The sequence below is a fragment of the Limanda limanda genome, chromosome 20 (genome assembly GCF_963576545.1).
Source record: "Limanda limanda chromosome 20, fLimLim1.1, whole genome shotgun sequence".
Classification (NCBI taxonomy): Eukaryota; Metazoa; Chordata; class Actinopteri; order Pleuronectiformes; family Pleuronectidae; genus Limanda; species Limanda limanda.
In genome coordinates, this window is record NC_083655.1 from 12,048,864 (window position 1) to 12,062,285 (window position 13,422).

Genomic DNA, 13,422 nt, shown 5'->3' on the forward strand with positions numbered 1-13,422 from the left:
TTTTTTATATCTTTATTTGCTGTGGCAGCACAGAAGAGGGAATCATATTTGGATTGATCTTCATTTCAGTGACATTTTATAAAATGTTTTTAAATTATTTATTACATGTATTTTGTCATTATCATGTAAAGCTGGTTCAAAAAACGCCTACAAAATGAATAAAAAGAAGTGATCCAGAGAGGTCAAGTCCTTAATCAAGCAGAAGACAAATAAGATGTACTTTATGATAAGAGATTCATACGTCATCACTTCTGCTGCTGTTCGTGTTGAATGTGAACATGTTACACATCACTAATGATAATTTGGCGCTCTTCTTTTTGCGGGAACAAAGGAGCTGGAGGAGCGGGAGGACACATTTCGACACGCACGCGAGCCGATCACAAACAGCGAGAGGAGTGGCTTATCTTCACAAGAGACGATCTTTGTCAGGAGCTCCAGAACTTCCTGCTTCCTGTCGGTTGCCACGGCAACACTTGACAACAAAGAGGGACGGCCGCAGAGAAAACGGTTCAGAAAAAACAAACTGAACCCCGTGATAAAAAAAAGCGTTTTCTGTTTTATTCAAGTTGATAAAAAGTCATTTTTCTTTCATCTGACAAAGATGACTCAGCGACAGATCATTCAAGGTGAGTGTCAGGAGCTGGTTTCAGTCATAGAAGGAGACATGCAGCAGGTGACCCACTGTCATGTTTGTGCTTTGCAGTTTTCGAACAGTATCAGAAGTCGAGGATGCAGTTTGTGCAGACGGTTGCAGATATGGCGGCGAGACCCCAAAACATAGAGACCCTGCAGAGTGCTGGTAAGAAACAAAGATAATGGGACGCATAGTGAGATGAGTTTTCTCGAGGCACACAATCTTCTACTGGTTGCTATGCATCCAGATGTGGATGAGGGTAAATCTGTTTCTTTTTGGGAACGGGCTCGGATCTAGATGTGCGTAGGGTTTTAGCAATGCCCACCCAATTGGTCAACGCTATTCTGTGCCATTTTGGTCTGCCAGTCAAGTTTATTCCATTCGCCTGTCGGTCAAAAACATCTCTGTAAATTGAACTTTACCGAATCAATAGAATAACTCAAAGAGAATATCGAGTCCACGATAGGATGTGAAAACCCAGTCAAAATGGTAAGCCTAGCCTAGCCTAGCATACATTGCACTACTCAAAAACAAAACTGAACAGTGTTTTCCCATCAGTCTCTTCTCACTGAGCTGTTTTGGTTTTGCCCTACAACCTTTGGACATTCAGCCAAACCACCACCTGGCCATTCTTAAGCTTACTTATGATGCACCTAGGAATGGTGGATGCTAACAAATGTATTTGTCTGACTTGGAAGTCTACTTCTTCACGCTGCTTTCCACAATGGCTCAGTGTAGATGAGGTCTACACAAATGTAAAATCTGTGTCTCCACAAAGGCAACACACTGAGAAGAGTGACCCGAGGAGCCTGCTTTGGCCCAGTGCAAATATCTCTTTACTTCCACAGGGACTGTGACCTACTTGGCTTCACCAGTGGGTTCAGTATATAACTCTGTTAACTTGGCCTTATCTCCGAGATTACTCTATTGCGAGAACATTTCTGAAAGACTATAATCTAGTAAATAGTCTGGCACCATTTTGTTTTGTTTATTGTATTGTTTTGTCCAAGATAACATTTCTTTGTATTGTATGTCCTGTCAACTTAAACTTGAAAATGCAAAAAGAAACACAGATAATAATGGTAAAAAAAAATACTTTGCTTTAGCTGCCAACTCCAGTGTTTCCCCTCCTGCAGGGGTGATGTCCTTGCTGCGTCCCCTGATACTGGACGTGGTCCCCAGCATCCAGCAGACTGCAGCCTTGGCTCTGGGCCGCCTGGCCGACCACAGCGATGACCTGGCGGAGGCCGTAGTGAGGGAAGACATCCTGCCCCAGCTGGTTCACTCTCTGGTCTCTCAGAACGTCAGTATTTCCAATCACCCTTCCACAGTACACTGCTTTATTTGTTGCTCCTGGAGTATAGAGGCAGGTTGTCTCCACCCTGGAGAGGCTGCTGTTAGAGAGGGAGGAGAGACAGAGGAGGTCAGACCCTGTGGGAGCTGCAGGGTCGGCCTGCTGAGTGTGAGTGTAATTTTTGTGGGTTCACTCGGCAGAAAGCTTGGGGGCTACTTCAAAACCCAAGAGCCCCCTTTTAGCATGAGAGCAACCATGCAGGCCTTTGTTTCCTCTCTGTCTCGCTCTCAGTCCACTCAGAGGCTCAGGGTAGAGGGACACATGGTTTCAGTCTTTGCAGTGTCACATAAACATGTTAAAATCTGACAAGGAGTCATTGTTTGCTGCAGAATTTAATTTTACTCCATTGCAAGTTTGCAACTGATATGAAAACATAAAAATAGTTTGACTTCAAGGTTCCGCGGGACACTTTAGAGGCTACATCAACACTTATAAGTTTATAAGAATGTAAACAGCTTTCCAATTTGAGGTATTAACAAAAGTTAAAATTTAAAAAAGTTATATTTAAATGCAATTACCACTTTATTATATGGTGTCTGTAAGACCCTGCACAATAAGAGATACATTTAAGAAAATAACAGAGTCAAAACGTCTAAAATTACAAATTATTAGTGAGTGAATAAATAATTGAATCATTCAAGGAATATAAATAAAAGGACATGAATTTTATTTCAGGTTTTCCAAAGAGGGTTTTCATTAGAGTTTATCTGTCCTGTATTTTAAAAGTCTAAAAATCCTCAGTTTGTCATCAAGCCAGTGTGTGTGTGTGTGTGTGTGCAGGGGTCAACAGGTGTTGTGTGTATCTGTGTGTTTGTTCCAGATATAACTCAGTCACATGTTTTAGTGTAAGGTTTAAATAAAGCTTCCAGTTAAATTAGGGTTATGACTGTGAGGTTATAGGAAGTCTGCAGGAAATCAATGTAAAGTCATGGAGACAGGACTGTGTGTTTTTAGGTTAAGAGCTAGGATGAGGCAAGAGGTTCTTGTCACCAGGAAATCAATCGGTGTGTTTGTCATGTGTGTGCAGAGGTTCTATAAGAAAGCAGCATCGTTTGTCCTCCGGGCTGTGGCCAAACACTCCCCCGACCTGGCCCAGGCTGTGGTGGCCTGTGGGGGGGTGGACGCTCTGGTCCTCTGCCTGGAGGATTTTGACCCCGGGGTGAAGGAGGCCGCAGCCTGGGCTCTGGGCAACGTCGCCCGACACAATGAGCGTAAGAAGAACTGGTTTCCATTCCCTCTTCATCTCTCTCCTTCCATCCCGTGTCTGTGATTTCACGTTCCCCTCCTCTCTCCTCAGTGTTGGCTCAGTCCGTGTTGGATGCGGGTGCCGTCCCTCTGCTGATGCTCTGTCTCCGGGAACCAGAGATGGCTCTGAAGCGCATCGCGGCCTCCAACCTCAGCGACATCTGCAAACACACGCCGGAGCTGGCGCAGGCTGTGGTGGACACCGGGGCCGTGGCGCACCTGGCGCAGATGATCCTCAACCCGGACGCAAAACTCAAGGTACAGAACAGTTTGGATAAGATTAAGCTCGTGTTCATTAACAATAGTTTTATATAGATTAAACATCATCAGCCTTTTTTCTTTGATTTTCAGGTTCATATTCTTAAAAACTTCTTAGTATGAGGGCAGTGGTAACATAATTAATGACAAAGACATATATTCTCAGCTCCTTCTGTTATTTTGGTTATTGAAGTTTCAGGCTTTTTTCTTAAAATAAAAAGTCTTTAATATATTTAATGATATTTCACTATACAATTGTTTATTTTCCTATATGATTTGTTGTGGTCTCTATCTCACATTTATATGGCATTATTATCCTTTTATTTCCAGATGAATTTTTCCTTTTCATTCCCTTTTCTGATTTCTATTCAATACACAGTGATCTGTAAATGTATCAAAGTGGTTTGGACCTTTTTTTGTCCAAAATAATTTAATCAATAAATACAGAGGTGACCATTAATTATCTGAACAGGAAATAATTTCTTAAAATATTTCTAAAAATATGGACCAGAGTAACAAGTTACACAATCATAAACATGTTGTGTTCAAATGTCACCACATTTGAACACAACATATTTATGATTTTTCTAAAAATATGGACCAGAGTAACAAGTTACACAATCATAAACATGTTGTTTTCAAATGTGGTGACATTTAAACACAACATGTTACTCTGGTCCATATTTTTAGAAAAAATGAAAAAATATGACCATAAGAGTAGCAACTTCTCAAAGAATTATGTGAATGAACTGTAGGAATAACCAGACGTGGTTTGTGTGTGTCCATGCAGAGGCAGTTGTTCTCAGCCCTCAGTCAGATCAGCAAGCACTCGGTCGGCCTGGCAGAGATGGTGATCGAGGCTGAGATCTTCCCTGCAGCCCTGTCCTGCCTCCGAGATCCAGACGATTATGTGAGGAAGAACGTCACCACTCTGATGAGGGAGGTGGTGAAGCACTCACCAGAGGTACTGCACACACACACACACACACACACACACACACACACACACACACACACACACACACACACACACAGACACACACACTTGTAGGCACAACCATCAATGGCAGTAAACAAAGTAACATGCATGTGCTTGTGTGTTTCCAGCTGTCCCAGGTCATTGTGAACTGTGGTGGCATGTCAGCAGTCATCGATTCTCTGGGTGACTGCCAAGGAAGTCTGCGGCTGCCGGGGATCATGATGCTGGGATATGTGGCCACTCACAGTGAGAACCTCGCCATGGCCGTCATTATATCCAAGGTGTGTGCATGTTTGCCTGTCTCTCTCCATGTGACAGCTAAAACCAAATCCAGAGGCATTCTCTCAGGTCCTGTAGGCTATATATAAAATGAAGTAGTCCTCCTGTCCTGTAGGGGGTGCACCAGCTGGCCCTGTGTCTGTCTGAGGAGCCTGAGCATCACATCAAGGCGGCCACGGCCTGGTCCATCGGCCAGATTGGGTACCACACGCCCGAGCATGCGAAGGCCGTGGCCATGGCGAACCTGCTGCCCAGACTGCTGCTGCTCTACATGGAGGCCAGCAGCTCAGAGGACCTACAGGCCAAAGTAAGAACTGCATGTTTCTAGTTTTTATTTTTCGATTAATCATAGTCTATTTAAAAGTTGAATCAGCACAAATAACTGGTATCAGCCATAGACTGTGTACAGACATGACAGCTCCCTAAAAGTGAAGCCAAATAGTCTTGATCGCCACCTGGTGGCTGGCTGCATTATAAGTATCCAGTGGATGGGACATGGACCAACTCATACACGTCAAAGTAATTAAAATGTCATTTCAGACATTTCTTACCACACTGATGCGTTAGGCTTCATTTCTTGGTAGTTGGAGCAAGTGGAGCCGTGTTGTCCATCTTTATTCAGTCTATGGAGAAGATGAGTCCAACTCTAATTTTAAAGTCTCCTGTTAAAGAGGCAAAAAGGAGATTTTTATTGTTTCAGTGGTTTCATATTTTTGTCCTGTGTCCTTGTCTTCACAGAGTAAGAAGGCTCTGAAGAGCATCCTGCAGATGTGCACCTACCTGCCAGCTCTGGAGCCCCTCCTCTACGACGCCCCCAGCAACATCCTCAAACATGTTGTGTGCCAGTTCAGCAAGGTATCACAACCAGAATCTAAAAAATCGGTCTTTTTGATAGAGAAATGTCCAAATATTTGGTAATTGAGATCATGAAGCCTTGTTCATTCATGCTGAACTCCCTCTTATCCAAGGTGCTGCCTCATGACAGTAAGGCCCGACGTTTGTTTGTGACCAGCGGGGGTCTGAAGAAGGTGCAGGAGATCGATGCTGAGCAGGGCTCTCCTCTGCAGGAGTACATCAACACCATCAACAGCTGTTTCCCCGAGGAGATAGTCAGGTACGCATAAGAACGCTAACATCTAACCTCTGTGACAGGGACAGATGTAAACAGTCATCTAGGACTGACTCATCGGATCACACACAGTCTTTTCAGAGCTGTGGTCTGACTCTGCTGTGTCAACATGATCTTATCTTCCACTATCTGCTACAGCTCATCCTTTACCTCACATTTATTACGTTATTTTATTGAACCTTATTTCCTAGAAAATTTGTAAAAATGCCAAATAATGCTCAATGTTATCAAAAGTGCATAAATAATTTAATGGATCTGCATCAAAATTGAATGAAATTTTGTCTTGGCCCTTTCAGCAAGTTACATGGAATTCAGCTCAGTATTTCTTCGCATCATAACCTCCTCGATGAAGACAATGACCGAGACTAATTCAATTAATAGTTGAAATGATAGATTAAAATGTGTGTGTGTTTCATTTCAGGTACTACTCCCCTGGCTACTCAGAGGTCTTGTTGGAGAGGTTGGACAACTACCAGCCGGCCTTGTGATCCCAACACAACTATTGTTATCTGAAGATGTAGCCTTCTCATACTTCGAAAGGATACTTCACTCAACAATGAAAATTCACTCATCATCTACTCAACACTATGCCGATGGAGCGGGGGTGAAAAGACAAAAACTGCAACAGTGGATGTGAACAGTTTAGATGTCTTTTATTGTTGAAATATAAATTGAAATAAAGCGCAGCAGCATCCTGATTAAATGTCTCTTTTCACAACGCTTTTACAACCAATGTGACATTAAAAGAGAGTCTGTCCAATACTAATCTCTACAGAGGTCAAAGGTCATATTCAGGGACAGAGCTGCAGCCCTGGAGGTGATAGGAAATCAGTGTGTTGCTTAAAGACACTTCAACAGCCTGGATGCCTAATGACAATGGATTTGAACCTGCTGCTCCTTTGCCTCAAGCTTTGCCCTTATAGTGCATAAACAGCTAATACATCATATCTTCATCACAGGCTCACAGATGTTTTCCAGCCGAATAAAACATATAAATATATTTATATATATATAAATATAAAAATACATATAAATAATTCAGAGGAGAAGAAAAACGTATCTCCCCTGTTAAGTGACGGTCTCAGCTGCCCTTTGCATGGTTCACACTGTCCCCTGGCGGCTGTGGTCTATCACTGCAGTTCAGCTATGCATGTATGTATATTTATGTGTGCGCGCAGCAGCTGCAGCGCACGGCTCGTTCCGCTCTTTGTTTGTAGTCTCTGCTGCTCGTGCACATTGGCCCGTCGCCCCTCACCCTGCTCTCATGGCAGCAGAGACGTGAGCGCGCAGCTGTTGGCAAAATAATGCCCCAAAAACTGCGTGCGCGCGTGCGTTATCGTGTTTCGGCCAATTTGACACATTTCCAGAGAAGTGAGGTAGTTTTTCCTCCTGTTCTACATATGAACCACAGATCTCTATAGGTCCGGACTATATGAACGCAAATATGTAGCTATAGATATTTAATATTTTATTGTGTCATACAACCAAAATGTAGAGGCCACATTTAACATTTAAAATATACACAAAGCAACATAATTAGAAAGCTTATTAATCTATGAACTACATATATGTTCTGTATAATCTAATGCAGCCACAAGATTCTTCTGTCCGATTTAATATTTTATTCTCATTTGTTGATGCTGCGTCGAGGAGTAAACATTCCATTAAAATCGAAATATGCAAAACAGCTAACAGTCTTTAAATAGGACATTTAACTTTATAAATATATTTATAAATAATGAATGTAACACTTTTTGGGATGAATCCAAACACATTGAATTTGCGTAATTTAAGGCAGGTTTATTGAATGCTCGTTTATCACTGCAAAAAATAAACTTGGTGTATATCTAAAAATCTATTCATCTAATCATAACAAGTAAATAAAAAAACATCACCTAGTATTAAAATCTAATTACTTGTAATAAATGAACACCATGGCCTACAGGGTGTTATACTCTCATCTTTCCGCAACAGATGAATTACATCAGATTGTATGGGACTAATACAACGAGGTCAAGAATCACAGAAATGGATCCGGTTTTCTCCGCAAAGATGAAAACAAAAATATAGATCAGAGGCAAATAAACCCTGCAAAGCTCTATTCCTACAACTGTTCATGATTGACTCACGTTAAATAATTATTCTTTTCCCTCTGTCTTAGCTAGTACTTTGTGTCAAAAATATAAATTACAAAAACCCCCACAAGGAATAAATATGATACTGCACAGTGTAAAGTGTAAAGAGGCAGTACACACGATAGGTAGATTTTGAGTTAAGCAGATCAAGTGCTTTAACTGGTTTGAGCGAAGGCGTATGGAAGTGTTTTATTATCTTCATTAAATGTGAAGAACAATACAACTTACGTCATGTTTGGCCTTTCAGCCACCGTCAGAAAGGGAACTCTCACCAACCACCGTCAGAAAGGGAACTCTCACCAACCACCGTCAGAAAGCAACACACACACACACACACACACACACACACACACACACACACACACACACACACACACACACACACACACACACACACACACACACACACACACACACACACACACACACATTAATGCCCTTTACATGTAAAGATCACAGGGCTGTTGTGAGGTCCACTAACTTTCTGCAGGAGGAGACTTCCTGGTCTCTTGTGTTTTAGCTTCATGCAAACAAATAAAATATGCATATATATATTTATTTAATCCACAAATAACAGTCTCCCAGCATGCACTGCTCAGTTTTCTACATTTGCTGATACAGGAAGCCTCCAATCAGAGTTGATTGTGCTCCCTCGTTCCCTGTTTCCTTCAACATCGAAACAAGAAACGAGCCCATTAATAGTGACAGAGCATAGAAACATCGACCACTGACTCAGGATGAGATATCAGCTGATCATCTCCTGTGACAACAAGCAGTGATCCGGGTTACGCACAGAGATGCAGGTAAAATGAAATGCAGAAATAAACAAATGAGAATACGGAATAAAATCTGATTGGTCGTCACCTTCACAACAATCTGTGGCTGCTTCAGTGCACAACACGTGTGTGTGTGTACAAGGTTAAATGAATGATCAGATACATGTATATGTTAAATGTAGTTAAGTTGTATGATACAATAAAATATCAAATAAAACATATTCTTAGTTATGTTTGTAACACTTTTCTGGAAAATTATCAAAGGGCCTTTACATAAGATTTCACTCACACAAACACACACACGGCTGCCTGGCGACAACTTGAGGCCACAGCCGCCAGGGGGCAGTAGGAGCCCCGCAAACCACAGCAAACAATGTCTTTCAATATATATATATTTATATATGGAAATGGGCGCGAAGGGAATCATCACTGGAACTGGATTCCAACGTCACTGTCGGTGCTTTGATATCTCAGACGGGAGGAAATAGAATCTTCCAATCTGCTGTTTACTTCAGACGAAAATAAATATGCACGCAACAGACGTTAATGAGGTGCCTTGGAAAAACAATGCTCAGCAACCGTCAGCATTTTCAAGCCGCTCTGACAGGGAAACCAGGAGGAAACCCCACGTGTTTAATATGCACACACGCTGATTAACTGACACAGATATTTCGAGCTTCGTTTTCAGTCCATGTCCTCTGGTGTGAATGTGTGAGATGGATTCATTAGGGCTGCATCGGGCTGGGGATTGACTCAAAGACCAGGATGTGTTTTTTATAGGATAAACAAGGTCAACAGCGGTGATTGTAGAGTCGTTTTAATGCTTTTAATCTGTGTCTACATGCAAACAGCTGGCCTGAGTAAAGAAGATTTATATTTAGAGCTACAACACCTCTGGCTGATAAGTTTCAATGTTCACTAATAATCAAAGTACCTGAAGCAGTTTAGATCCAACAAGGACTGCAACTGATTTTCATTATCGTTGAATCTTCTAATCCGTTGAGACTCGATGAGGTTGTGTTTTCATGGTCACTCAGCAGAATCACTGTTAAACCTGTTACTCCCGTGACAGTTTATAAAGGGTGGAGCAGGACCCAAGGAGGAACACGTTTCACAGCTATTCTGGCATATTTTTTTAAGGCATTGATGAATGTGATTAATATTGTTATCCTTTTAGGCAATTTGATCCTGATATGACGAAAAGATTCAGTTATAATGAAGATTAAAATGAAAACCCTTTTTTGGGATAAATGTTTCTTTCTGTCATGTTGCTCACGTTGCCTGATCAAAGCTCAAAGATATTTAACTTCCCAGAGGACCAATAAACCAAGTAAATTCGTATAAAGAATTTGTGTTCACCTTCTTGGTTTTAAGTAATTACCATGTGTGTTTTTTAAGCATTGGACAAAGAATTAAAACCTGATGATGGCATAAGGTGAAAGATGTTATTATAATTCATCCTCTAGTGACCATAAATGTCTATGAAAGGTGCTCGGTAAGAACATATCTTCATCAAGCCAAACACCAGAATTTGGGCTAAAAATCAGAGGATCATCAAAGTCAGTGGGATTCATCTAGGAACTAAGAATATCTGTTAGATGTTGAAATATAAATATTCAAATCAATAAATTCATCAGGATTTCTGAGATGAATATCTGCTGCAAATTTGTTATTGCAATCCATAAATATTTGTTGAAAGATTAGGAGATGGACCAACTAACTGAAATTGTTATAAATCCATTTCCCTGAATCAGCAAAACTACACAAATCAAGTGACTTTTAAATAAAAGCAGAGGCGACTGGTTTTTAAAGGTGGGAACAGAGACAAAGTGAAACTCAGGTGTTTACCAGTACTAAAACAAATTTATTAGAATAGACCAAGAAAACATCACACAGAAAAAATAGCTATAAATCTACAATTTCCTCAATTTGTTTCTCAGACGTGTGTTTCACTCCAGACTTCAACAATAACTTGTCAGATTTAAGCTGTGGGGGGGGGCCCCTGCCAGTAACTGTCACAAATATACCAGAGGACTTTACTGAGGAAAATCTCCACGGAGGGGAGGGGGGGGGGGTGCCTCTTTATTTCACACAGACGGAATCACACATACGCACACAAACTCCAACACACTCAGACCAATGTCTTGACTTTGGTCTTTCTGTTGTCCGAACAGGACTTTTACGTACTTCGCCTCGAGACTCGTCTGAACAATATCAAATACCTCACCTCGGGCACAGCCGGCTAATATTCAGCGTGATGAAAAAGAGGTGTAATGAAAACAGTAGTGTGCAGAGGACCACACAGCTGATGGAGTATGATAGTGAGATGAAATACAGCACTGGCTCGGCTGGAAAGTGGTTTGTAAACTGCAGCTTAACAAGAGTAGATTGAAAAATCAAGTTTATATTTGAAACCTCTTAATAAAACATGTTTAATACAAACCCCCTCTGATTTATTTGGGCTGTAAATGCAACCAAACCTCTGTTTGTCCAATTAATTCTAAAATATTTCATGCCGCTGTTGTCATCGATCTGCAATCGAACCAAACTATGAGCCTCCGCTGCCGAGACTGAGCCCAGCCAAGATCATTTATGTCACATTATAGGAACGAATAAATAGGCACATGCAGTAAAATGTGGTTTCCAGTGTATTGATGTCATCAATTTTTTGCAACTCAACCTGATGCAAATGAAGTAACCAAAGATAAAACCCTAATTTATTGTTTTAATGGCGTTTTCAATGAAGCTGCTGTGATTAGTCGATTAATCAAGTAGACAATTGAAACAATTAATCAATTTGCAGTAACATTAAACAGTGTAATTCATCGAATAATTCCAGAAATGTCTTATGGGCTGCAAACAAACAGTCCGGTCCAAACAGGCAGCTTCAGAACGGACGATGCACTTATCTTCTGAAACATGAGATTCTGCTGCTTTTCCTCGTCTGAACAGTGAATTATATATCTTTGAATATTACGATTTGATCAGACTAAACAATTTTCGTGTTCTCATCAACCTTGAGCTTCAGGAAATGGAGAATTTTCTGATGTTGTACAGACAGTTGTTTTTTTATTGCAAAACTGGAATAGAAAAGGGAATTTTCTCGGCAAACGACTCGCTCAAATGTTTTGAATTGTCTTTTATCATCTGCTCCTGTCAGGGAAACAGAGAATTGTCTTTTTTTCGGAGCTAAAAAGGGATTTTTTTTTTTTCTAAATTGCAATTTGAGCAAAGTGAGTGAAGACAGACTCAAAGCCGCGTATAATGAATTGTTTACCTGCCAGAAGCTCTTTTGGCAGGTAAACAAAGAGCGCAGCCACCTGTTCTGCCGTGAAACTTCTGCCCTGTTCCCATTCAGGAGCGACTCATGAAAACGGTCCAATGTTGCTTTGAGTCAAAAATACAAATGAAAGCAGCAGTTTCACATCACCTCTTCACCAGATGCTCCAGTTGGCCCTGTGCTCTAAAAACAAGCTCAGGCCTCCCTTTTATTAAACTAACTATCGTATTCGTGCCCATTACTGGTCAACACCGGCGGCAACAACAAGCTGGCAGTGGAAGCTGTTGAGTAAGTTGCCTTTAATGCCTGTTAAATAGGAGTATGAATCACTGTCGTGTTCGCACAATACTCAAAAGCCTCAGTCTGGATATTACTTCTCATGAATGCAGGATAAAGGAAAAGTGCAGAAAAAACGACCAAATTCACATTTCATCTGGTTCAAAATCGGTGCTGATGTGAATGAACAAGAGCTCTTACCTGCAGAGTGTTGACGACCTCCTGCATGTTAGCCTGGCTGAGATCCAGGAAATTTTCAATCAGATCCCCGTCGATGAATCCCGTGGCCTGCTCCGTATTCATCCAGGTGTGGAAGGACCTCCAGGTGCAGCGCAGTCAAGGAAAATCAATACAAGGCAGCTGCTCGGCCCGAGGGTCGAGCTTCAGGTACAATATCAAATACCTCACCTCGGGCACAGCCGGCTAATATTCAGCGTGATGAAAAAGAGGTGTAATGAAAACAGTAGTGTGCAGAGGACCACACAGCTGATGGAGTATGATAGTGAGATGAAATACAGCACTGGCTCGGCTGGAAAGTTGTTTGTAAACTGCAGCTTAACAAGAGTAGATTGAAAAATCAAGTTTATATTTGAAACCTCTTAATAAAACATGTTTAATACAAACCCCCTCTGATTTATTTGGGCTGTAAATGCAACCAAACCTCTGTTTGTCCAATTAATTCTAAAATATTACGGACTTTTGCGATAATTGCGTGTGAAATTATTTTTTTTTAAATATCACTCATCGACTCTACTTAACATTGACTTTATAGGTAGTCCAGTAAAGAGGGACAACGTGTCTCCAATTTGCTCCACTATCCAGAAACTATAGTTTGGTTCATGTCCCACCTGATAACATGGCGGCGGCAGGACTTTGCTTTAACATTTAACCTCTAAAGTAGCAAATCATATCAGATCACGTTGCAGAGTAAACACATAGAAACCTGTTCATACATGACACTTCCATCAAACCCCTCCAGAGCCAATTACGGTGACTCCCATTACCTTTACTGTCTGGTTTACTGGCGACCAGACGCGCATTACAAGGATATAAGCTGTGTTCGATCTTGCCCACGCT

The 13,422-nt window shown here is 41.3% G+C and overlaps 1 protein-coding gene across 1 annotated transcript; it reads left to right on the plus strand.

The window, feature by feature from the left end:
• The first annotated feature begins 601 nt into the window (after positions 1-601).
• On the plus strand, positions 602-6,366 carry spag6 (sperm associated antigen 6). The gene is made up of 11 exons (XM_061094016.1): positions 602-626; positions 704-799; positions 1,771-1,937; positions 3,016-3,199; positions 3,286-3,491; positions 4,282-4,455; positions 4,599-4,751; positions 4,865-5,056; positions 5,488-5,604; positions 5,718-5,863; positions 6,300-6,366. Exons 1-11 carry the CDS (start codon positions 602-604, stop codon positions 6,364-6,366), a joined length of 1,527 nt encoding a protein of 508 aa, XP_060949999.1.
• The last annotated feature ends 7,056 nt before the right edge of the window (positions 6,367-13,422 follow it).